Raw genomic sequence first — 25951 nt, forward strand, 5'->3', positions numbered from 1 at the left:
TTTCACTCACAAGATTGTCTGCTCCAGACTTGATTTTTACAGACATCCATCTTATATCTGGAATATTGCTGAGTTCCATGTTAGGCAGAAATACAGCTAAGACATCATGTTGGATAATAGTACGTCCTGAATATGATGTTATATAGAAACTCTTTACAAGGTGTCATTTAGTACATACATAATTGCTCCATAGTGTATCTCTTTATTAAGTCACTAACAATTATGTTACATATTCAGGTGTCGAAGAAGAATTTGATGGAGATTGTGAAGAAGTTGATGATTCACATGGACAAAGCAGAGGGGTCACACTATCGGGATGAACTGCTGTCAAAGATCATCCTCATCAGCAGCCAGTCTAACTACCAGTTTGTGACCAACTTTGAGTGGTAAGTTGAATTACCTTATTACTGTTTCTGTTGAAGCCAGATTGTCCATGTTGTAATACAGTTGTGATGATAACGATGTCCTTGGTGTCCACTGTTAAGTAATGTTTCTAAATATTTGAAATTTGTCACTATCTTTGACTGGGATTGACCTGAGACATCAAACATTGCTGTGTCGATACTGGTTATGATCCATTGTATGTCACCAGTGTTCACATATTCAATCTTCATGTGTTCACTCTGATGCTGTTATTTTGTTCACATACTGAGATGTACCCTTGAATATTAGAACTTTTAGAATATTGATCTTCAGTAACCCATGCTTGTTGTAAGAGGCGACTAACGGGATCGGGTGGTCAGGCTCGCTGACTTGGTTGACACATGTCATTGGTTTCCAATTGCACAGATCGATGCTCATGCTGTTGATCACTGGATTGTCTTGTCCAGACTCTATAATTTACAGACTGCCGCAATATAGCTGGAATATTGCTGAGTGGCGTAAAACTAAACTCAGTCACTCACTCACTCACTCACATACTGAGATGAATGTAATACAGTGTTCATCCCAACTCTGACTCAAATCCTCTGATAGCTATGTGAACTTATTTCTTTTTTTCATTGAAGCTGCAACATGTAGCTTTAAATATGATAAACAAAAATTATGCAATAACTTTTACTAGTTTTAGAAGTTCTAATCCATTGTGATAATATCTTAGGTATGTGAGTATCTTGGTGGAGCTGACACGGATGGAGGGCACCCGACATGGAAAGATGATCGCTAGTCAGATGCTGGACGTAGCCATCAGAGTGCAGGCCATCAGGCAGTTTGCTGTGGATCAGATGGTGAGATAACTGTCTGTTGTAAACAATGCTTTGTTTTGTTTCCAACTTTTCCAAAATGTTAGAGGTCAGAAGTTGATAGGTGTTTGCTAGGGGCATATATGTCCTGTCAGTGGTGTATCATTTGTTATCCTCCCGGATGCAGGATATAGTCAACGGCTCGTCCTTTGGTTCAGAATCATTTCATTTCCAGAGCATAACTAAAAACCTTTCAATATTTTCAACAAGAATTGGTAGATATATCAAACAGAATCTAAAGTGTGCCTTTTGTTATTTACAGAGTTTTGGCATTTTTATTTTCTGGATTTTCATGGAAACAATTTGCACATAGTTTCAAAAAGGGGTGGATTTGGTTTCCGGAGCATAACTTAACATTCGCTCAATATCGATCAATAAAACATGGCAGTTATATGAGACACAAAGTGATGCCTTTTGATATTTGCAGATTTTGGGCCTTTCTATTTTTCTCAGTTTCCATGGAAACAATTTGGACTTAGTCTCGAAAGGGAGGGGTGGGCTTCGTTTCCATAGCACAACTCGAAAATCTTTGAACACTTTTCAACAAAACTTAGCAGATATTTGAGACAGATCCCAAAGTGATGCCTTTTGCTTTTTGCGGATTTTTGGCATTTTTATTTTTCTCGTATTTGAATCGGATTTAGTCTCAAATGGGAGGGGTGGGCTTTGTTTCCGGAGCACAACCAAAAAACTGTTCAATATCTTTCTCTACAAGATTTGGCAGATATATGAAACAGATCTTGAAGTGGTGCCTTTTGCTATTTGCAGATTTTTGGCGTGTATATTTTTCATGATTTCCATGGAAACGATTTGGACCTAGACTAAAAAACCTGTCAGATAATTTGTTCTTTCAAATTTGTGGAGACCGGGGGATTTGTCATCTTTTTATGAATCTTGTTGAACATGACAGAGGTGTTCTTGAAGCTTGTATGTGTTGTATTCTGCAAGTTGTTACAAATATGTCCTCGCCTCCAGGCAATCCTGCTGGAGAATTCCCATGTGTTGGCCAACAACTCCCAGCGTAATGGCATCTGTGAGGTCCTGTATGCTGCAGCTTGGATATGTGGAGAATTTTCAGAGTGAGTAGGATTAATTTCTGAAAATCTTTATCACTGGACGCAATAACAGAACATTATTTACGTCATCAATAATCTGAAGTAGGGACATTGCAGGATAACACTGCTCATGCTTTCAGTATGAACTGAGGGTCTCTCATTCTCCATACCTAGCACCAAAGTCATAATGCATTCTATGTTCTTATTAAGATGCCTAAAGGACCCAAAGTCCACACTGGAGGCCATGCTTCGTCCCAAGATCACCATCCTGCCAGGCCACATACAGAGTGTATATGTACAGAACATCCTGAAGCTGTATGGCAAGGTGGTGCGGCAGGCAGAGGATGATGGGGAGGAGGACCTGCTCCGGGAGGTCAACCAGCTCATGTCTGAGAAGCTGCCCATCTTCGTCTCCAGTGCTGACCTGGAGGTGCAGGAAAGAGTGAGTATTTACTGTGTAATAGAACAAAATTCTGTCCACATTAAGTTGAAATTTTCCTTTTAGTTTGTATATCTCACCCTACAGAATCTCAAAGGTTTGCTGGTAACAGTTGAGTGTTTGTGTTTCTGCAGGCTTGCTGTATCTTACAACTGGTGAAGTATGTCAGCAAACTCTTAGACAAAGGTGCTAAAATCGGAGATGACATAGAGCTGTTATATGCAGGAGAGCTCAACCCAGTCGCTCCTAAAGCTCAGAGAAAAGTGCCAGTACCAGAGGGGTAAGTCTGACATGGTTACAAACTTATTATGATGCTAGACATTATTTTGATGCTAAAACTTCGGGAAGTCAGGCTTTTTGAAGGGATTAATTCCTTGTCATTGTGCCATGAGTTTTGCTTCATTCCCCTAGCTTGTCTGTGTTTGACTTACTTCCCTACCTAATAACTGGAATGAAATGTTTGATTTGATGAACACGTTTTGCGGGGGGTATTAAAATGGACTCCGTCCATTTGTCTTTTCCGGAGCAGATCTCTAAAACTGTTCAATATTTCTTCACCAAACTTGGCACATACATGGATCTGGTGGTGTACTGGTGCCTTTTGGTAGTTTTGGAATTCTGAATAAAATATTTTTGGCGTTTCCATGGCAACAAGTTTTACTTTGACTGAAATTAGTGGTAGTGCTCTTTTCCTGAGCAGAACTCTAAAACCGTTCACTATTTTTTCACCAAACTTGGCACATAGATAAATCTGGTGGTGTACTGGTGCCTTTTGGTAGTTTTGGAATTCTGAATAAAATATTTTTGGCGTTTCCATGGCAACAAGTTTGACTTAGACTGAAATTAGTGGTAGTGCTCCTTTCTGGAGAAGAACTCTAAAACTGTTCAATATTTCTTCACCAACCTTGGCACATAGATAGATCTGGTGGTGTACTGGTGCCTTTTGGTAGTTTTAGAATTCTGAATAAAATATTTTTGGCGTTTCCATGGCAACAAGTTTGACTTAGACTGAAATTAGTGGTAGTGCTCTTTTCCTGAGCAGAACTCTAAAACTGTTCAATATTTCTTCACCAACCTTGGCACATAGATAGATCTGGTGGTGTACTGGTGCCTTTTGGTAGTTTTAGAATTCTGAATAAAATATTGTTGGCGTTTCCATGGCAACAAGTTTGACTTAGACTGAAATTGGTTGTAGTGCTCTTTTCCGGAGCAGAACTCTAAAACCGTTCACTATTTCTTCACCAAACTTGGCACATAGATAGATCTGGTGGTGTACTTGTGCCTTTTGGTAGTTTTGGATTTCTGAATAAAATATTTTTGGCGTTTCCATGGCAGCAAGTTTGACTTAGACTGAAATTGGTGGTTGTGCTCTTTTCCGGAGCTGAACTCAAAAACCGTTCACTATTTCTTCACCAAACTTGGCACATAGATTGGTCTGGTGGTGTACTTGTGCCTTTTGGTAGTTTTGGAATTCTGAATAAAATATTTTTGTCATTTCCATGGCAACAAGTTTGACATAGACTGAAATTGGTGATAGTGCTCCTTTCTGGAGCAGAACTTTAAAAACCTTTCAATACTCTCCTTCCACTTTTCTATATACACACCTAAATATTTGACATAATCATGACTCATAGACATAATCATGAAGAGTATCTTGCCATTGAGGGGGATATTGATGACTTTGTCTTCTTGTTGTCACTTTAGAAGTTTCTTTATAATAGATAAACATACCGGTAGTTGTCATCCGTAAAAATATGTTGCCTTCAGTTGGAATGTGACTTTGGCTTGCAAAAAGACTCCTTCACTTTTTAGTTTACGCACCTGACTGTGACTGCTTGAGAGTTATGGATGCACTGTTTCTTTTTAGACTGGATCTAGATAAGTGGATAAATCAGCCACCACCCGAGAGTTCAGATGAGGAAATTGGGGGCCCGGCCTTCTTTACCTCAGGATCAGAACACAGGTGAGTGATGGATGTATTGAACATAGAACCTGCATCAATCAAATTGATTGTGGAATTGAATCCTGTTTACTAATTATACCATTGTGCTTGACTTACAGGGATACCTACCAGTATGAAAGTGAAAGGAAATCCTATGAACCTACAGCAGAAGAGTTAGAGAAGGTAAGGTGTTACCAGTCTTTCAGAAACTTATGACCTGTGAAGGACCTATGAAATGCACAATGCCATTTTAGAAAGTGGTCAAATGTAACATATGTTATATTTGGGATTACACTTTCTCAGTAAAGTACAGATTCTAGTACTTTTTGGGGGGTTGAGTCCCATCCGGGATTCGAACCCACACCCTCAGAGTCAGGCACCTAATCGCCAGATCACAAAGTCAGACACCTGTGAAGACCTAGTTAAAATTGGCCTTCAGCAACCAATACTTGTCATAAGAGGTACCTACTTGTGGTCAGGTTGATGCATGCCATTGTATCATAGACCATTCCCAGCCAGTCATCAAGATCGGATTTTCAGGGCAAGACTTTTATTATTTCCATATACCTGTCATATCGCTGGAATATTGCTGAGAGGGTTGTTTAACAGTGAACAACTGATAGTGCCTATCATTAAAAAAACTGCTTCAGTTTTCAAATACTGATGTCTGAAATTGTGATCAATTTTTAGTAGTTGTAAGGACTAATATTTTTGCAAAACTTATTATTGTTTTTCTTTTGATTACATTTTTAGATGTTTATGGGGATGTGTTTTACAGTGTTTAAGTGTTGTAGGTCTATCTAGTCAGAAAACTCAGAACAGGTTATAGGTAAAGGGTATAAATACAGACAAGTTAAGCTCCCCCATTTAGAATACTGTAGCTCACTGACACGACTGTACTGTTCATTAGTGTTGTAATGGAGTAGTCTGATGGGTGTATGTGTTGCAGAGGCGGGAAGCCAGGAAAGTCGAGATGGAACACAATCCCCACTACCTGAAGGGAGATATCAAAAAGAAGGTTGGTAGTAAAACACTTTGATGGACAGATGTGATTCCGGCTGAAGTGAGGGCAGACAAATGATTCCCAGTTGATGCAAGCAAACATGAATGTAACAGCATTATGTTGACAAAAACAATAAAGAAGTCATTAATGATAATACAAGCATTTTCATGTTTCTTGATCAGTGTTTATTCTATAATCAAAATAAAAAGCCTATCTGCTTCCTTAGATGTTTGCAGCCTTCATCCATCATACTGAACAAGTGCAGCGTAAAACTAAACTCACTCACTCATACTGGACAAAAATATACATGGAGGAAACAATGTGTGTGTTTTATTCTCCACCAGAGCAAGAAGTATGATACCAGTCACATTGACGACATCCCAGTAGCTACGTTAGACTTGTCGGTGCCGCTCCATGTGCCAGGTATGTACTCTTCCCACTCTGCATGCCCTTGATATATATATGACTCTCTGGTGATTTGGTTTCCTTGTTTACTACTGTGCATGTTTGTAAATACAGAGAGAATTTGCCTACAGATGGTGTAAAGTTGCCACATAAGATATGAGACATATTATAGAGAGACTCATTTGATGTTCCAAATATTTCAATGAGATACAGTATCTTTAATGATTTTTTGGCTGCTATTTCACAGATGTAGACTATAAAACTTAGCTAACGTTAACAAGGTCTTTGTGAATCAAGATGGAGACTGGCACAAAGCCTTGAAAAACAATCTCTTCCCGAATTGATGATATTGACTTGATTTTAAAAAACCCTAAATGCTTAAATTGGACAGCTGGACTGTAATCTAAATTCATCATGTGATACAGTAATTGAAGCTTAAGTCCGCCAAGTCCTCTGTGCATGATATGTCTTACTGGGATAGCGGCAACTGCTATATCTCTCGGCTTTTTTCTCTCTGCAGGTCTGTCTGCCTCAGATAAATATTTAAATATGTATTCAAATGTAGACACGCGGGACAAGTCCAAAAAAGGAAAGAAAGGCAAGAAGAAGAAGAGGAGGAAAGGGAAGGAAACCGACTCGGAGGAGGACCTCCCTGCAATGCATGCTGTCAGCACTGTAGAGGAAATGCCTGAGGTATTCATTCATTCATTCATTGAGATTTAATGGTAATGGACTTGAGATGGTAGCAAATTTCCACAAAGCCGTAGAGTCACACTTCATTTTGTGTTACATCTGTGTAAGTTGTTATATTGTATGTTGCATTTGTCATTTTCAGGGTGCTCACCTCTCAGACAATGAAAATGCTGATGAATACTCATCAGATCCCTTCAAGAAATTGGATGTTAATCTGGATGAGTGAGTATTATTGCGATATTATGAAAGGTATAGCAGTAAATACATGTGCTGGAAGCACAAACTTTTGACAAATTCTGTTCATGAACTATATGCATATACCAGCTTAGATCTCTACTTTTGAGGGGCGGTAGGGTAGCCTAGTGGTTAAAGTGTTCGTTCGTCACACCGAAGGCCTGGGTTCAGTTACCCATGTGGGTACAATGTGTGAAGCCCATTTCTGTTGTCCCCTACTCTGATGTTGCTGGAATATTGCTAAAAGTGGTGAAAACAACCATCCTCCTCCCTCCCTCCCTCCCTCACTCACTCACTCGGCAATTATTTTGTGATACTGTAATGGAGACTGAGCGAAGCAGGTACATGAGAATATGGGAAATATTTTAACACCATTCAATTCATACCCCTCTTGGGTTACTTCTTTGAGTGGCATTTTAGAAGTTGGGAAGTACAATATAGATTATTCTTTATGGATAACAACTTCTTTTTATTAGTGAGCTGACGTTTGATACAGATTCTTGTACCGTTGTCAAACATAATGACAACTTGACAACGGTACAAGAATCTGTATCGAAACGTCGCACTCACGAATAAAAAGAAGTTGTTATCCATAAAGTGTGTTCTATATCCCTCTTGTCTACAGATAGTTGTGAAACCTCACACTTGATGTTTGTCTGTGTGCTTTAGACCACTGCGAGATGATGAGAAGCTGCCGGTGAGGCAACACAGACTGGTGCTGGAGGCATCGCCGGACAAGGAGCTAGACGGAGACACAGAGAAGACCAAGAAAAAACACAGGAAGGAGAAGGAAAAGAAGAAAGACAAGAAGGAAAAGGTAAGATTGTACACGTGCTGTCCCTACTTGTCTTGCTCTCTTTTAGAGCCACAGTGCACACAGTCTAAGTGGCCTGCAGCTGTGTGTTAGTATAATAGTAAGCAATGGCATGTGATAATCAGCATAGAAATATTGTTTACAAGGCCTCATAAAACGGTTTAGGTGTTCCTTGGGATTTTCGTGTGCCAACATATATGGATTCATGTAGTGAAAGACAATGAATGTATTTTAGTAAAATTTGTGTCTTCAGAACTTTTTATCCCCCACCGTGCGTTTAGCGCGAAGCGGGGGATATAGTATTAGGCTCCATCCGTCCGTCCGTCCGTCCGTCTGTAAGTACATATGTACGAATTGGAATATCTTAAGAACCGTTGACTTGACTCTTTTCTTATTTGGTACCTAGGTTCATCACAGTATAAGAAAGGTCCCAGTCAGGTTTGGTGACCTTGACCTTCATTTCAAGGTCACAAGGGGACTTTAACGTTTAACCCTTGTCAGCGAGATATCTCAAGAACCATTCACTGGATTTCTTCATATTCAGCACCAAGATTTCCCTGGCGACTGTGCAGGGCCCAGTTGATTTTGGTGACCTTCACTGAATTTTCAAGGTCACAGCGACACTTTGAAGATTTCAGCATGTTAAGCGGGGTAGAATAGGTCTTCAGCAACCCATGCTTGACACAAAAGGCGACTATGCTTGTCGTAAGAGGCAACTAATGGGATCGGGTGGTCAGGCTCGCTGACTTGGTTGACACATGTCATCGGTTCCCAATTGCGCAGATCGATGCTCATGCTGTTGATCACTGGAATCTATTATTTACAGACCGCCACCATGTGGCTGAAATATTGCTGATTGCGGCGTAGGACTAAACTCACTCACTCACTCAGCATGTTAAGCTGCATGTTAAGCTTGTCAGCGAGATATCTCAAGAACCATTAACTGGATTTATTCAACACCAAGGTTTATCTAGGAAAGGCGCAGGGCCCAGTCGATTTTGGTCACCTTCACTTAATTTTCAAGGTCATGGCGACACTTTGAAGATTTCAGCATGTTAAGCTGCATGTTAAGCTTGTCAGGGAGATACCTCAAGAAACGTTCACTGGATTTTATTCATATTTGACATCAAGCTTTATCCAGGGAAGGCGCAGGGCCCAGTCGATTTTGGTGACCTTCACATAATTTTCAAGGTCACAGCAACACTTTGAAGATTTCAGCATGTTAGCCTGCATGTAAAGATTGTCAGCGAGATATCTCAAGAACAGTTCACTGGATTTTCTCCATAGACTTTCAAGATTTCCCTTGAATGTTTTTCAATAAGCATAATTACTATTTTTGCATATTTCATACACTAAGACATTCATGTCAAGGTCAAAGTCAGTCTTGAAAATATTTGTGCGTTTGAACAACTACAGAACAAGATATCAAGAGAGGTTGACATTTAACTTCATCTTAAATTACAACCTTCACTTTTATTGCTTTTTAAGTTTGATTTGAGAATTTATGGGGATTATGTCACCTTAGTGACAATGCTGGTTTTCTTAATGTTTTGATTTGCATTTTTCAAATATGACGGATGATAAAGTAGACACGATCTGTTTCATGACAACTTCCTTATAACAAGATTTGCTTTAACATTGTTGACACCAGTATAAGGATCTATGCTAACCATCGCTCTCACAGTAAAGTAAAGTTATTGTCCAGACATTGAGTCAGCTTTGTTATTTCAACCAAGCTATAATGAATTTAATTATCCCCGCAAGGTGCATGTATTAAAATGGCCCATCCGTCCGTGCACTTTTGTCTTTTCCGGAGCAGAACTCTAAAACCGTTTACTATTTCTTCACCAAACTTGGCACATAGATAGATCTGGTGGTGTACTGGTGCCTTTTGGTAGTTTTGGAATTGAGAATAAAATATTGTTGGCGTTTCCATGGCAACAAGTTTTACTTAGACTGAAATTGGTGGTAGTGCTCTTTTCCGGAGCTGAATTCTAAAACCGTTCAAAATTTCTTCAACAAACTTGGCACATAGATAGATCTGGTGGTGTACTGGTGCCTTTTGGTAGTTTTGGATTTCTGAATAAAATATTTTTGTCATTTCCATGGCAACAAGTTTGACTCTGACTGAAATTGGTGGTAGTGCTCTTTTTCGGAGCAAAACTCTAAAACAGTTCACTATTTCTTCACCAAACTTGGCACATAGATAGATCTGGTGCCTTTTGGTAGTTTTGGATTTCTGAATAATATATTTTTGGCATTTCCATGGCAACAAGCTTGACTAAAACTGAAATTAGTGGTAGTGCTCTTTTCCGGAGCAGAACTCTAAAACTGTTCAATGTTTCTTTACCAAACTTGGCACATACATGGATCTGGTGGTGTACTGGTGCCTTTTGGTAGTTTTGGAATTCTGAATAAAATATTTTGGCGTTTCCATGGCAACAAGTTTCACTTTGACTGAAATTGATGATAGTGCTATTTTCTGGAGCAGAACTTTAAAAACCTTTCAATACTCTGCTTCCACTTTTCTATATACACACCTAAATATTTACATAATCATGACTCGTAGACATAATCATGAAGGGTATTTTGCCATTGCGGGGGATATTGATGACTTTGTCTTCTTGTTGTCACTGTTTCTCTAATACAGGGATTTTCATACATGTATGCTCTCAGCAAAAGTGATAATACGATGAGCTACTATATCTGGATAAAGTATGAGTGAAGATACTTGTAGATGAAAATAGCAAATGAGGATTTCTTTGTTACAGAAGGAGAAGAAAGAGAAGCGTGACAAGAAGAAATCAAAGTCGGAAAATAAGGAAAAGGATGGCCCAACACTGCTTCTGACGGCGGCAGAGGAGGAGACAGCATCAGAGGCTAACATCGTCAACAATGTTGAAAATACAGCCAACAGCACGAGCCCTCCAGAAGAACAATCAGATAAGGTCAGGGCATTGTCTTACAGGGACTGAATTGTATGCACTTCTTGGCGTGACCACAAGTGACTGCACTAAACCTATCTATCTAAGAGATGTACTTGTGTAATTTCCATCCTTTTATGATTAGACAAAAGAACATAGGAAAAATCAATATTTTCATGCTGACTAAGTTAAGTGATCTATTTCTCGCCTCTAGTTCATGCCTGGTGTATATTTCGATTTTCTGTTCTTATAGACATTTTGTTGTAAAGAATATCGGTTTTTATTGTAAAACAATTTTTTGACTGTGTTAAGAAAGCAACTTTGTTTATGACAGACCAATGACATAGAGTTCTGGCTGTCAGGAAGTGATGCTGCCACAACCCCCTCCCCTGTAAAAGACTCAAGGCCAGTGGTGAATAATGTAGATCGAACCAAGTCACCCAAACTCACAGTCAACGATGTTCTGTCATCAGAAGAAGAAGATGGTGCTAAGGTTAACGAGGAGGTGAGTAGTCTGGTCTCCTTTGGAGGACATTGTTTGGTTATGTCTTTAGTAAATGTTTATTTTTCCTCATCCTGACTCATGCTAAATGCTTGTCTCCTTCTTCTTGCGAATGATAGTGGAACACTTGAAATCCCTTGAAGTTCCCTTCTAAAAAAGCGGACGTAAAATCATCACTCACCCACGAGTAGTCTCCCTTGCCTCCTTTGGTGCCCTTTTTGGTCACATGACCTGCTATGTTTGTCACTCTCTCCTTCTGCGCCCTTGAGGAGGTTGTGAGAGCACCTGGGTCCCTATACGGCACATATCCTTTTTATCCCCCCAGCATGTAATGCGGGGGGATATAGTCGTCGCCTCGTCCATCTGTCCGTCCGTCCGTCCGTAATCATTTTGTTTCCAGAGCACAACTCCAAAACCTTTCAATATTTTTCAACATAAATTGGTAGAAATATCAAACAGACCTAAGGTGGTGCCTTTTGCTATTTACAGATTTTTGTCATTTTTATTTTTCTCGGTTTTCTTGGAAACAATTAGGACTTAGTCCCAAAAGGGAGGGGTGGGCTTCGTTTCCGGTGCACAACTCAAAAAGCGTTCAGTATCTTTTAACAGAACTTGGCAGATATATTAGGCAAATGTTGAAATGGTGCCTTTTGCTATTTACAGATTTTTGGCATTTATATTTCTCATGATTTGCATTGAAATGATTTGGACTTTAAAAAAAAGTCAAGCTGGACTTTAAGTAACTGTCAGATGATTTGTTCTTTCAAATATGTGGGGGCCGGGGGGATATGTCATCTTCTGATGACTCTTGTCTACACACACACACACACACACACACACACACACACACACACACACTCACACTCCACACTCACACTCACACTGGATCCGCCCATGCCTTTTTAATTAAATAACTACCTGTTTTTTCTCTTCATAGACGTGCAAAGGACTGGGTAAGAAGGTATTCACAAGTCATGTCTGGTAAATCGAGTGATTGCACTGATAACTGTTAACTACTGCTGCCGATGTTCATAATTCCAGTGAATTGCCGAGCGTTTTACGAGGGCAGGTCGCTGTTCCAGTGATGAACTTCGTCAACGGAGCTGTCCTCATCGCCGATGAAGGCGAGATCTTCTTCTTCTACAGCACAGACAGAAGAAGTCTACAGCGAGATCCTTCACTAAGACATCAGTCGATGAGTTTCTTCACAGCTCTATGCAGAAGGCGAGATCCAACACAGCGCCCAGATATTGTACCTCGGGTACCAGTATAGCAGCATCCATCTCTTCACAAGTGCATGATGATCCCCATCATCATACCTGCCTCAAGTCTGCTTATGCAACAGTTTCAGACCAGCGATGAAGAAGAGCTGCCAAACCTGCTTCAACAGCTACATTCAGCAGTCTCAACAGATGGAGCTGCTTCACCTGCAAGCAGCTCCATACAGATCTACATACAGAGATTCATTATGGAAGCGTCTCAGCAGGAAGGATTCTAACACAGAAGTACCGCCAGAAGTATATCCAGTCATTCTCCAGGATTTTCACAGAAGTAGATCCAGATTCTCCAGGATTTTCAGACTACTACGAATACGGATCTTCCAACTTGGACCTTCATCAACCTGCACGCAGGCACTCACAGGGAGGATTATAATCAGAGTCAGCATGTTCCGCCATTCAACAATAGCAGATTTCCCCTTCATCATATGGAGCCCTTCATGATACATCAGGGTTTGAGATTACAAGATCATCAGTGAATCCCGTAATAGATCTTCAAGATGGAAAATAAGAAAATAGCGCAACTGGACACTACAACTAGATGTTGGCTATGTTGGATTAACGCGTGGCTGAAGGAAGAGATGCACACCTGAAGTAACGATGTCAGATAACATCCGATGAAACACTGAAGACGAATTTTCATCACATGGGCTAACAAGATATCAGTGGGACAGTTAACAGCATTGTCGCAGTTCCTCAGCGAGACATCGGTTACGGTCAACTTTACAGACCATCTGTATAAGATGACGACTACAGTAAAGATTATAAAGTTGAAGAATACAGTCACAACAGACAGGCAACAGTCTGCTTACATTGGTACTACGCGGCAAAGTCTTCTGGCGCTTCCACTCAGCCATCTATACACGTGTTCACTCGTGTAACTCCAGCACAAGCCGAACAGAGAGGTTACGGACAAGGCCGAGTGTTGAAGAAGAAATCAATAACTACAAAAGATTCTACGAGGATCATTTACCTGCAACACCGGTGACATCACATCTGTAATCTTATTGGTCCATGAGAGACAACGCCCTCCGCAGAACTCGGTCATAGTCACGTGCTAGGAAGTCTACAGTTGTAAACAACTCTTTCAACGTGGGAAAGGCTCCATTTACAGTCCAGTTAGCAGGGTACAGCATGGTTTGACTGTCTTCATGGGTCATAAAGGACTTCCCCTGTCAGCAGATTTAATATTGGTTATCTGGGGACTTGCAGCGACAAGCGCAAGACAGTTTCTGCTCGAGGCAGCTGGTCGACTATAAATAGACTTACATCGATGGCAGTCCCAGTACATCATAGTTATTTGCTGATCTAGAGACGACGTATTATGCATCATCACTGCACATTGTTCGGATTCTGGTGACATCTCTCCGCTTCCATGACGGACATGGCAAGGGCTCCTAGATCCACGTACCTACAACATAGGACATGATTGCAGTAGATGGCTAGTAATCTCCTAATCGGAGTTGGAACCAAAACAGGATCTTCAATTTCTGGGAATATGGCTCATCACACCACAGAATCACACGGTCGTCCCAGAGGATCGTTGGGTCAAGATACAACATGATATCTCAAGCAATGCTCTCTCCGTTGACACTATGTGCTTGGCAAAGCATGCTTGGTCTACTCACCTCAGCTCGAGACATGACTCGCAGAGGGAGATTACAGCTGCGCCCACTACAATATTTGTGAACGCCCATCTCGACAGTTTGGATCCACTGATACTACCAGACAGCCTGAAACCATAACTCCTATGGTGGACTCAGAAGTTGAATGTTTGTGGAGGAACCTTTTTGTCAGAGCCGGCTTGCAACACTCATCTCTACGTGGATGCATCACTACAAGGATGGGGTGCTCACCTCGACAATGAAGTAGCAGCAGGAAAGTGGTCGAGTCAGGATCAAATTCTGCACATCATCCTGTTGGAGATGAAAGCAGTGATCAACGCTTTACAACACTGTTCCAGCGTACTATAGAACGCAAGGCTCACGGTCCACGGACAACTCCACAGTAGCGTTCTACATCAACAATCAAGGATCAACAAGGTCAACAAGTCTGCTAAAACTCAGCTTTCTCCTGTTCAGCATCATCGACGACCTGAACATCTTCATGAAGGCATGTCACATTCCAGGAGCAAAGAATGTCATAGCAGACGCCCTATCTCGTTCACTACAACCATCCCTGACGGAATGGATGTTACATCCAGAAGTGTTCCGGTTCGTCATACAGACAGTAGGATCTCCGCTGATAGACCTGTTTGCAACAAAGTTCAACAAACAACTAACAACATTCGTCTCACCGATTCCGGATCCTCAGGCATGGGCAACAGATGCTTTAAGCATCTCATGGGAAGGACTAAACGCTCGCGCGTTTCCACCTCCAGCACTATTACCACAAGAATTACAGATAATCAAGCAGACGACAACGTTGCAACTGATTTGGGTCGCGACCTATTGGCCAGTGAGGGTATGGTTTCCTGTCCTCATACAAGAACTCGGAAGTCCAACCCTGAAACTACCAGAGTGGTCGAATCTGCTCGTCCGTCCACACACCAAGCAAGCTCACGGGAATTGTGCATTGTTCCAGCTACACGCGTGGAGTGTATCAAAGCTTGCCTGAAGACTAGAGGGTACTCCGGCAGAGCAGCGAAAGCAGTGACACTAGCTCTATGCAGATCAACTCGCAACTTGTACGATGACAAGTGGCAGAGATTTGAACAGTATGCAACGAGGAAAGGCTTTACAGCGGTAAAGGCAACCCATCCTCAAGTGGCAGAATACTTGTTTCATTTGAGACAGACGAGACACTTAAAAAGGTTCAACACTCTCAACGTATCTGGCTGCTCTCAGCACAGTTATCACTATGAAGACAGGTGTCAAGCTGACCAAAGTACCAGAAATACTGGCACTACAACGCTTGTTCAAGTTGGAAGACCAACAAAAGAAATTCAAGCCTCCTGCCTGGGATCTCAACGTAGTTCTACAACATCTCACCAGTGACGCCTACGAGCCACGAGCCATCCTTTGAACTACTGACACAGAAATTGCTGTTCCTGATCGCCCTAGCAACAGCAGCACGGATGTCAGAAATACATGCTCTGGACTTTGAACAAACACGATTTGAATCAAGACATTGTGACATTGTACATCTAGGACTGAGGTGGGACTTTATTGCCCAGCCAGCCTGACAGACAGTTCCACATCCCAGCACTCTCTACAGTCCTTGGGCCACAGGATACACAGGATTTATCCTTATGCCCTGTCAAAGCACTTAAAGTCTACCTACAAAGGACAAAAACAAGGAGACGAAAAATTCAAGCACCTATTCATCCCCTTATCCACTGAGACGCCCACGGAATTCTCACGGACAACGATATCGATATGGATGAGAACCGTTATACTAAGGGCCTACAAAGCAGCAGGACTTGAGCCTCCACGAGCATCCAATCCCCACGAAGTCAGAGCCCTGGCGTCTACACTTGCTCTGGATGGAAACTGCTCGATTACAACAATAATGGAGGGCTGCTTTTGGAAATTGGACACAGTGTTTGCCAACCACTAACTCAGAGACATTGCCACCGAAGACGTCTCAGGCATTCACCAGTTTGGGCCACTTGTTGTAGCACAACAACTAACGGTTCCACAAAACCGCTGAGAAATATCTCAACCCTTTTATACGTGACTTGTCAAAACCAACGCTCTGGAGAGCAAATGGTTAAAGTCCATGCACATGTCTAGGACAGACTAGCATGATTGATAGACCCTGTACTTGTATAGGACTTACTCGTATATGAAGAATGGTCGCATCTCCACTTGATGCACGCATCAAGAGATGGAGTTGCAATAGATAACTAATGGAACATTAGTATATCTAAAATCCACACGAAAATGTTAGCAGAAGTTTTGGAAGAAATCTGACAAGTTGTGGTTCCCCCCAGACTCATCAGATGGAAGTTGGAAGAACAGAATCATCAGCAGTGCCGTCATAAGTTCCCATGGGGGGTAATACAGGACGTAAAACAGCAGCCAGTGAAATCAAGGAAGTGGCCTGACCCACCACCGATTCCCGATGGATTTTGCAAGCATTTAGCATGAGTCAGGATAAGGAAAAATATGTCATTTTCTGACTAAAATTGATATTTTATGCTTATCCTGACTCATGAGGTCAGCCCTCCCAACCTCCCCTCTCAGGGCACTCTGGATTTCCCTGTAAATCCGGGTGTCAGGCGTACAAACGGAGAGAGTGACAAACATTGCTGGTCATGTGACCAAAAAGGGCGCCAAAGGAGGCAAGGGAGACTACTCTTGGGTGAGTGATGATTTTACGTCCGCTTTTTAGAAGGGAACTTCAAGGGATTTCAAGTGTTCCACTATCATTCGCAAGAAGAAGGAGACAAGCATTTAGCATGAGTCAGGATAAGTATAAAATATCAATTTTAGTCAGAAAATTACATGAAAGTGGGCAATATGATGATGATGCAGTTATATGTGTAGCTAGAAGCCAGATCACACAGGGACATCATTAGTCCACTTGTGTTGGGGTTATGCTTTGGTATGTGGATTTGTTCCGAAGATGCTCCCTGAGTATAATTCTTGATTATCAGCTCCATACCTGTGCTTTTGGTTTCACTAAAGTGGTAAAAGACTACATGCACCAACTTTCTCCAGCTGTCATGTTGAGAAATAGCTGAAATACTGTTAAAAGCATCATAGAACACATGCTCAAAACATACTCCCTTGCACATGATCCGCCCTCCATATGCAGGAGGAAATGAGGTGTGTCAGGAAGCTTTGATTGCAATCTGTGGCCTGGTGTGTTGCTTGATAACCAGGTTACTACCTACACTGAAACGTCGCACTCATTGAAATAAAAAAGTTGACTATCCATACAACTTGGTTTTCCTTCAAGATTCTGCATGATAATGATGGACATTGTTTGCCCACTTTTAGAGCGAACTATACTTATGTAGATCATAGCCACCTGATTAGACACCACCAAAAACCAAAACTTTTTGAGTCATTATCTGCCTCAAAATTACAGCAGTGTTTGCTTTTATCTGTCCAAAGCAACATTTTCTGAAGTAATCTCAATTGATAATCATTGCATGGAATAAAATGTGTTCCATGGCACAACAAATTTTAAGATGTGTTGAATTCTTTACAGAAGCCAAAGAAAAAGAAGGAGAAACGTGGGAGTAAGAAAGAGAAGAAGGAGAAGAAAGACAAGAAGAAGAAAGACAAGCTGCGGCGGCATGAGTATGAGGAGGCTGAGGGTATCACCACCCCATCGAAAGAGAACATCTCCATGTCCCAGCAGGGCACACCCATGGAGGTACAGCTTCCGGTATGTGTTGGCAGTTATCTCAGCATTGATTGATCAGCTATTTTCAGAATTGTCAGAAAGGGATGATGTGTAAAACTGTAATGAGTCAATTGTGTACCTTGTATTGGAGTAAATACTGACTGATCCGTTGATGCTCTAATTTTTTTCTGTACTAATAGTTATTTTGTTCTCTGTTTGTAGCCTATGTCCAGTTATAAGCTCCTTGCTGAAAATGCCACTCTTAGGATGGTAAGTAAAACTAATGTAATACTGTACAGATTTTAGACAAGATATGGTAATGTGCCTTAAAGTTAGTTTGAAACAATGTCTGACATTCATTATAGAAAGCATGATGTTATGGTGGTCAAAGGTCCTACAGTGGTCAGTTATGTCCCTTGGGCAGGACAAAAACCGTTGATCATGGGTTCAGATCCTGGTGTACCCTAAGTGTGTTTGTCTGCATGGTGCAAGTGATGGTGTGTTTCACAAAACTGGTATAAGTCTAGAGCACATCTTGCTTTCCTTCCACATCAAGCTGACACACTTCTGTTTTAAATGATGTTTAGCCAAACTCACTAATGCAAATATCTCTTCATAGACGTACGAGACACGAGTATCCCCACAGCGTAGTGACCAGATCATCATCTCGGTAGTGTTCAATAATCAGACCAAGAACCACTTAAAGGACCTGGAGTTTAATGTCCTGGACACTCTCAACACCAAGCTAATCAGAGGGGTAAGTACTCAAACTTAATTGTTGCTTAGTATCTGCCGGGTTTCTCTTGAGTATCTGTCAAGCATTTTAGGAGATCTATCTTCTCAATTGGTACTGCAGTTTGAATACTAGTAGTTGGGCACATCCCAACTTCCAGATGCTTGATGATGGACCTACAAATAGAGTATTGGATCTCTACCCAGTTGAGTTAAGAGGAGTCATACTATGACTATGTCCACTAGTTGCCTCTTTCAAACTACTTTTAGCCATGATGATATAGCTGGAATGTTGCAGTCTCTTGTACATCATTTGCTAGCTCGGGTACGGTTAGTGTTCAGGGTGTCCCAGTAAAAGAGTCGACAATCTTCACATATCTGCGCTTATCAATATTTTTACTCACTCATTCTGATCTTAGGACTTTATCGCCATGGGTGTTGGGAAAGCTGATCACGTACACAGTACACTAGTTAAAAAGATAGTCTGTCCTCTGTACCTCAGACAGATAATGTACCCATGTTGGTGCTATGTTTGTGAGCAGATTGTGGTTGCAAAATGTATTCCCTAAACTTTTCTTTGTGTCCAGCTGGGCAACTCCCACCATGATGCTGTCAGGGTACCCTTCATCCTGCTGCCAGAGTCTCAGAACGAAGGACAGTTTGCTTTCAGTATTGAAAGTATTTCTATGTCACAGAAGATGAGGGGGACACTTACGTACATCATCAAGGTATTATGACGATCAATGTGAATTTAATAAAACAATCTTCAACAGCTTCATAGGACTTTGCTTTCTCGGTTTGGAAAAGAGTTGTATGTGTGTTATTGATATGCTGCTGTTATAAGTTGGTAGATGACTGAAGTAATGGCACTGAAGATGAAGAAGTTACACTAGTTTGGTCTTGATTGTTGTTTGATTGTTCAAACCTTGTAAGCCAATATACTTATTATCACTTAAATAATAAATAATGGTTAAACATTGATATATAAAGGTGCATGTACTTGATGCTGGTCAGTCTACCTTGAGTTATATTCCTCATCAAAGTACATGTGTTTCTTTCAGTCTGGCGATGGCTCAACACATGAAAAACTTGACTTTAAGCTTCACCTTCCATGTAGCTCCTACCTTGTCACAACACCATGCAAGAGGTAGGTACACATATTCTGCATTTCACCATTCCTGGAGGCATTCTAGATCAGAAGTGGTACTAGATCCAAACTGGTTGTAAGAGGCAACTACATGGATTCGATGGTCAGACTAGGTGACTACAGCACCTTGCAATATCAATCACTGGATTGTCTGGTCCATACTCAGATATTTACAGTGCTGCATCAAGCAACAAACACTGAACATTAACATTTGTAGAGATAAGATAAAAGGATAAAATGCAGACAACAATGATATAATGCAGACAACACTTTAGTCATTGTTATAACCTTAGTCTGATTTGATTGCCCTGTGATTGAGAAGGAGATCTTCATTTATTTACTTCACTTTGCCATAACTGTTTCATGAGATATACAAGTCAATAGGTAGGTCAGTGGCCTAATTCACCACTGTTTGCTGAGAAGGATAGCATCCTTTAGCCACAATCATCTGGGCAGGAGTTCAGGACACAATTTGTGCTAGTTGGGACCCATTGTTTGACACTTTTTTGACATTGTCACAAACTGCCCTTGTTGGGACCCATTGTTTGACACTGTTTTGACATTGTCACAAACTGTTTTGGGACCCATTGTTTGACACTTGCTGTTTGTGATTAGCTACTGTTTGCATTTGTCTGTTAACAATATTCTAGCTACATGAAGGCAATTTGTAAATATTCAAGTCTAAGCCATACAACCCTGTGATTGACATCATGAGCATTGATCTAAGCTATGACATGTGTCAACCACGTCAGCAAGTCTCACCATCTGATCTCCTTAGTCACCATGGCTTACAGAAGACCCAATTATAGCCTGGATTGTCTTGGCAGGGTTAAAGTCTTTGATCAGCATCACTTGAAGCTGACTCTTGAAGTTGACATGTATATTACTGAAAGTAAAGTGATGTTAAGACCAACTCATTGACTGCTCTTGTGTTTCAGTGATGAATTTGCCGAGTTACTAGCCAGTGGAGACTTGCCAGAGAAGGGCTCCTGTAAGCTGACGCCAGTAGACACCGAGTTCCCACATGTCCTTGCCAAAATGTGCTTTCACCTGCATTTCAGATGTAAGTTTGTTAGAGAGAAGTGAAAAAACAAGCCTCGTTTCTGAGCATTTGTTTTTAACAAAATGATACATTCGGAATAACATTTATATACTTTGTTCTTATGCTTTGTCAGTAGCTTCATCTATCGCACAGTTTCTGCAAAGACTTGAATTGCATGAACAGTTTTATCAGAAGACTAATTTGTCTTTAATATTCAATTTCAGTAATAGAACAAGTTGATAAAAGTGCTTCATTATTCAGCAAGTCCATTCAAGGTCACCCTGTCTGCTTACTGGTCAAAATGGTGAGTATTTCTGAAGAGCTATGGAACATTTCTTTCATTAATCTCTATGTTAGTGAGTGGCGGTGGGGTAGCCTAGTGGTTAATCATTTGCTCATCATGCCGAAAGCCCAGGTTTGAAACCCCACATGGGTACAATGTGTGAAGCCCATTGATGGTGTCCCCCACCATGATATTGCTGCAATATTGCTAAAAGCGGCGTAAAACCATTCTCATTGACTCACTCACTCTATGTAAGTCAGCTGATGCTTTGGTCTGGTAGGTAGTGTCTTCCAGGAAGATGGGAGGGGAGGGTTGGTGGTTTGATAGATCCTGTGTCTGTGTCAAACTTGGCACTCAACCTTACATTATGGTAATAGAACAAGCACTGTTGACTCTGAGTAGGAATACTTTGTTAGAACGGGGTATCTCAGAAGGCTATCACCATGAAAATAGCATACAAGCAGCAGCACATCAATGTTGCTGTATGTGCGTAGTAATATTGAACATGAGGTAAAACCCATTTCGGCTCATCTACCTGCGTGCCATTGAGACATACTGGTTTCAGGACATGCTGATTAATTTGAATCAATTTTTTTCTGTTCATATGTGATGTTTGTGCTGAAGACATTATTTTTTCTTGTTGCAGGTAAATGGTAGTCTGAATGTTGATGGGAAGAGTTCAGAGAGCAAGTTGTTGTCAGGATTGTTAGACGATATAAAATCTTTGTTGACAGAGGAGTCTTAACACTGAGTCAGCACATAATTTATTGTGATTCCAGACATTGTGATGAATACTACAGATACATATTTCATTCTACGGTCTTCTTCTCGGCTTTTTATGGACCACGACGTGTGATGCATCATCGCCAGGGCGGAGGTATCCTCACCTCGGGCATGCTGTGACCAAGATGGATGATTCCACATGTTCAGGATTCAACTAATTTCACTGTGATTACAGGGATACAGGCACTGTTTGGAAACTATGAGAGCTTTTCATTTGTAAATTTGTTTTGAGCTCAAGTTTTAGGAGGCATCAGTGGTCATCATGATGGAAATGTGAAGATTCTGAAGTTGAACATTACCTCAGAATGCTGTTCTGTTCGATGCTGTCAAGATTGATGGTTAGGACAAAACCAGGATCATGACTTGACCAGTGATGAACACTGATAAAATTGTTTGCTAGAAAAGCTCTTTGGTGCATGCCATATTAATCAGTTACAGGGAAATGAATGATCAGTTTTCTTTGAAATATAATCAGATATTGTGAAATATTATTAAGGAATCAACTGCATGGACAGATTATTTTAATGAGTATTATGTAATTTGTCAGACAATTTGACTGCCTTCTGTATTAAATTCTTATGTTAATTCTCCTGTTTCGACATATTAATGTGAACATATCTATGAGCAATGCTGTACATCTGCCTATCATTTAAATTAGTATCTATTGCAAACACTTTGGAGACTGCGATTCTTTATATCATGCAATTTGGTGCAGCAAATATTTGTCTATGTAATGTGCTAGTTCTACGTGGACAATGGTGAACCGCATTCATTACCATTGGTTGGGAACTTCCATGTCTCGTCTAGTATTTCTGTCTTCGTTATCAGTCAGGTGCTGATGCAGACTCTGAACATCCGTTTAAAACTGAAAAGTTTCCACTTCAGGGTACACTGGTTCAAATGTGAAAATTTCAAATTTGTAGTCTTGTGGCTAGGTGAAAGAGGGACAGTTTCCAACTATTATTGTGTCATACCACGTTGGTTAGACCTTGCTTCCACAACATATTGTATTCCCAACTCATGTTTCAACACTGCTTACTGCAAGTTATCAATCAGTATGTCAAGTAATCAAATGTATATCTCAATATGTTAGTCAAAACAGTTGATATAGAATTGTAGAACAGATGTTTGGTGACCAGTTGGTGTATGTGCTTTATCCTTATACAGTTGCCTTTAGATGAAAAGGTTGTGTGTGATGTAATGCACTGGGCAAGGCTACTATGTTGTAGAATTAGACGACTGTTAAACTGACCGCCAATGATACAGAGAAGGCTGCTTACCTCAACAGTTTCAAGATGATTTTGAGTTCATGAAGCCATTTTCTTTTCATGTCATCAACATGAAACCACCATCTTGTTCTGCTATAATATCTCACCATTGGGAACTTAGCACAGGTAGAATAAGCAAGATAAGCTTTGCTTTCTCATAATGTACTTTGTTCAGAGGGCTTTTCTTTAGAGAACTTTCTTTAAAAAATAATCTGTACAGATGGCTTTCTGATGAATGTATTCTGTACAGATGGCTTTCTGATGAATGTATTCTGTACAGATGGCTTTCTGATGAATGTATTCTGTACAGATGGCTTTCTGATGAATGTATTCTGTACAGATGGCTTTCTGATGAATGTATTCTGTACAGATGGCTTTCTGATGAATATATTCTGTACAGTTGGCTTCCTGCTGAACACCCTCAATACAGAGGACCTTCTTTTTCCATAATGTACTCTGTATGGCTGGCTTTCTCCTTTCTCTTTGTAGAGGGTAATGATGACGTTTGGAAGTGTCATTATGTCCGAATGCTCGGTTCATTTTGTTGGTTACGACAACAATGAATGTACTCTATGGAGAGGTTAATTATGAAATTGCTGTATGTATTCACGGATGCATATGGTTGTTGATGTGAGCAGAGTATATATTTGTAAGTTGCAGCATATGTGTTTGTGGTAAATGGATGCACTATGTGGAACTGTCTCGCACTGTCTCCTGTCTGTTTCTGTTGTCACTGTGACATCTGCATTCAGATCAGTAAATACCTGTAACAACCACATTAGTTGTGTTGGGAACCAAACAGTCGGATGGTTATATCCCAGTTCATAAAGTATTTGTTTCTTACCTATTTTGTTGAATCTTTGGCTAGGGATTCAAATGTCATGAACTCTTGAAACCTATCATTCCAATACATCCATTTCTTTAAACTGAGACATACATAAAATCTTAATGTATCTGCTGATAAAAACAGCATGCAGTGTAGTTTTTGAAACAAAGACCAGTGGGTCCATGAATATGATGGGAAGAGCTGATGTTTGTGGTCATAATGTGTTACACCTTGACAACATATTTATTTGTAGAGGTGATGTGTGAAATATAGAAACTATTAAGCAATCCCTATCTATGTTATGCCAAAGTTGAACCTTGTTTTGTCTTGTTTATGTTGTTGTTCTGTTACACATCTGTGAGAGTGTTAGACTTGGTCCAGTCTGTTCTGTTAAGGCACTGTAGCTACACAGGCCACTGTACATAGTGGCTGGAGATGGGCGTAGTCTGTACATACATTATACACTTGTCTGTATGCATATAACCATGGGAAACTCGGGAGAGGGGAATGTTCAGGTAGTATGTACAGCAGCACTGGGTCTTGGATGGATGGTTGCAAAGACAGGTGCCCGGTGACAATGGGGAGTTAACTGTTCCAGCCAACTACACACAGCCTGGGGATACCGACATGCCAGGATACTCTAGTAGCATGGGGCCACCATGGACCATTCCGGTCATTCCTTTCACATTCTGAAATACTTCTCTGCATAGCAGTGAAGTCAGTATCACATGCAACTGACAGGTAACTAATTTATGCTGAAATGGTGCAGGTAAAATACAATAGGTCTCATTGTAGAAGATCAAGGTACCAAGTCAAATGTTATGGAAACATGTAATTTGGTAAAACTTTCTTTGATGTGTTTAGTGTGACTGTACCCCCAGTCCTGGCCCAGGCAATGTCTGTGTGACATCTATGCACCTTAGTTAGAAAGGGTGAGATCAAATAAGTTATTTTTAATCTAGTCGAATGTGACATCATTTGTAGTGCTGTCAGTTACTTTGTTTAACCTGCTATCAGTACATTGTCTTAAATGCTGCTTGTGGTTGGAGCTCAATGGCTGCACATAGTAGAGTGCTACACGTGGTTGTACAACTTCAGTGACACAGCATATCACCTGAATTTACCACATTGAGGTTGTACAAACTCAGTGACCGCACATCATCAGAATTGCTTCACGTCATGGTTGTACAACCTCAATGAAACAGCACAGCCTTTTGGTTTCAGTTGCATCAAAACAAGTTACATTAATAATCACTGTAGAAACTGTATATAAAAATTCTTGAAATAGTGGCATGCACCATCTGGATTTCCTTGATTTTATGTGATTAACAAAACAGTTAAAATATTTCTCTACTTTTTTTTTCTAAAGCTCTTGCTCAATGTAATTGGTTAGTGACAGATATATTATAATCAAACATTTTCCTAGATTCTGTGTGAGTATACGTGTACCCTTGCACTCGTGACATGTTTTCTTCTCTGTTCCTATACCCATGTGCTTACAGACATCTTTCAAGGTGGAATTGCCAGTATTTGTAAGAAAAACATTTCCCCTATCATTAAGTCTACATTGTCAACTCTGTTCAAGTGTATGTGCATACTTGCAATTATGGAAGAAAATATGTAACATATTTAATTGTATGGAAAAATTGATCATGTACATTGAGATGTATTTTAAAAATAAAACCCTCAAAGTAATTGGATTCATGTCATCATTCTGAAATGTGTGACATCTGAAGATGGATTGCAAATCTGTTGAAAACATTACGTTGATTATTCCAAGGCAAGTGATACCAGAATTGGGAAGGGAGTGTGAATGCCAGGTTATTTCTCCAACTCCGAGTCCAAACACATTTTGCTCATGCTGCTAATTCAGGCCTACAAACAATATTAGCAGAGAACTTCAGAGTGAGTTTAGCTTTAAGCTGCACTCAGCAATATTTCAGCTATATGGCGGTGGTCCGTAAATTATTGAGTCTGGACCGGACAATCCAGTGATCAACAGCATGAGCATCGATCTGCGCAATTGGGAACTGATGACATGTT

General features: G+C 40.6%; 1 protein-coding gene across 3 annotated transcripts in view; it reads left to right on the plus strand.

Moving 5' to 3' along the window:
• The window catches only part of LOC124289758 (AP-3 complex subunit delta-1-like), a 37132-nt gene extending 14733 nt beyond the window's left edge, over positions 1-22399 (plus strand). For 2 of the 3 annotated variants that reach the window (XM_046726402.1, XM_046726403.1), the window contains exons 13-34: positions 238-386; positions 1100-1226; positions 2217-2320; positions 2507-2738; positions 2870-3015; positions 4603-4698; positions 4797-4860; positions 5627-5695; positions 6025-6103; positions 6606-6778; positions 6921-7000; positions 7682-7829; positions 10598-10774; positions 11085-11255; positions 17690-17869; positions 18050-18097; positions 18447-18584; positions 19147-19287; positions 19621-19706; positions 20645-20769; positions 20973-21052; positions 21678-22399. In XM_046726402.1, the coding sequence (XP_046582358.1) occupies positions 238-386; positions 1100-1226; positions 2217-2320; positions 2507-2738; positions 2870-3015; positions 4603-4698; positions 4797-4860; positions 5627-5695; positions 6025-6103; positions 6606-6778; positions 6921-7000; positions 7682-7829; positions 10598-10774; positions 11085-11255; positions 17690-17869; positions 18050-18097; positions 18447-18584; positions 19147-19287; positions 19621-19706; positions 20645-20769; positions 20973-21052; positions 21678-21776 (2712 nt within the window). In that variant the 3' untranslated portion in view covers positions 21777-22399. The remainder of the gene's footprint in view (positions 1-237; positions 387-1099; positions 1227-2216; positions 2321-2506; positions 2739-2869; positions 3016-4602; positions 4699-4796; positions 4861-5626; positions 5696-6024; positions 6104-6605; positions 6779-6920; positions 7001-7681; positions 7830-10597; positions 10775-11084; positions 11256-17689; positions 17870-18049; positions 18098-18446; positions 18585-19146; positions 19288-19620; positions 19707-20644; positions 20770-20972; positions 21053-21677) is intronic. The other variant, XM_046726404.1, reaches the window with a different exon arrangement.
• Positions 22400-25951: the final 3552 nt, after the last annotated feature.

The sequence above is a fragment of the Haliotis rubra genome, unplaced genomic scaffold, assembly GCF_003918875.1.
Source record: "Haliotis rubra isolate DU_JTF1 unplaced genomic scaffold, ASM391887v1 Scf449, whole genome shotgun sequence".
Lineage (NCBI taxonomy): Eukaryota > Metazoa > Mollusca > Gastropoda > Lepetellida > Haliotidae > Haliotis > Haliotis rubra.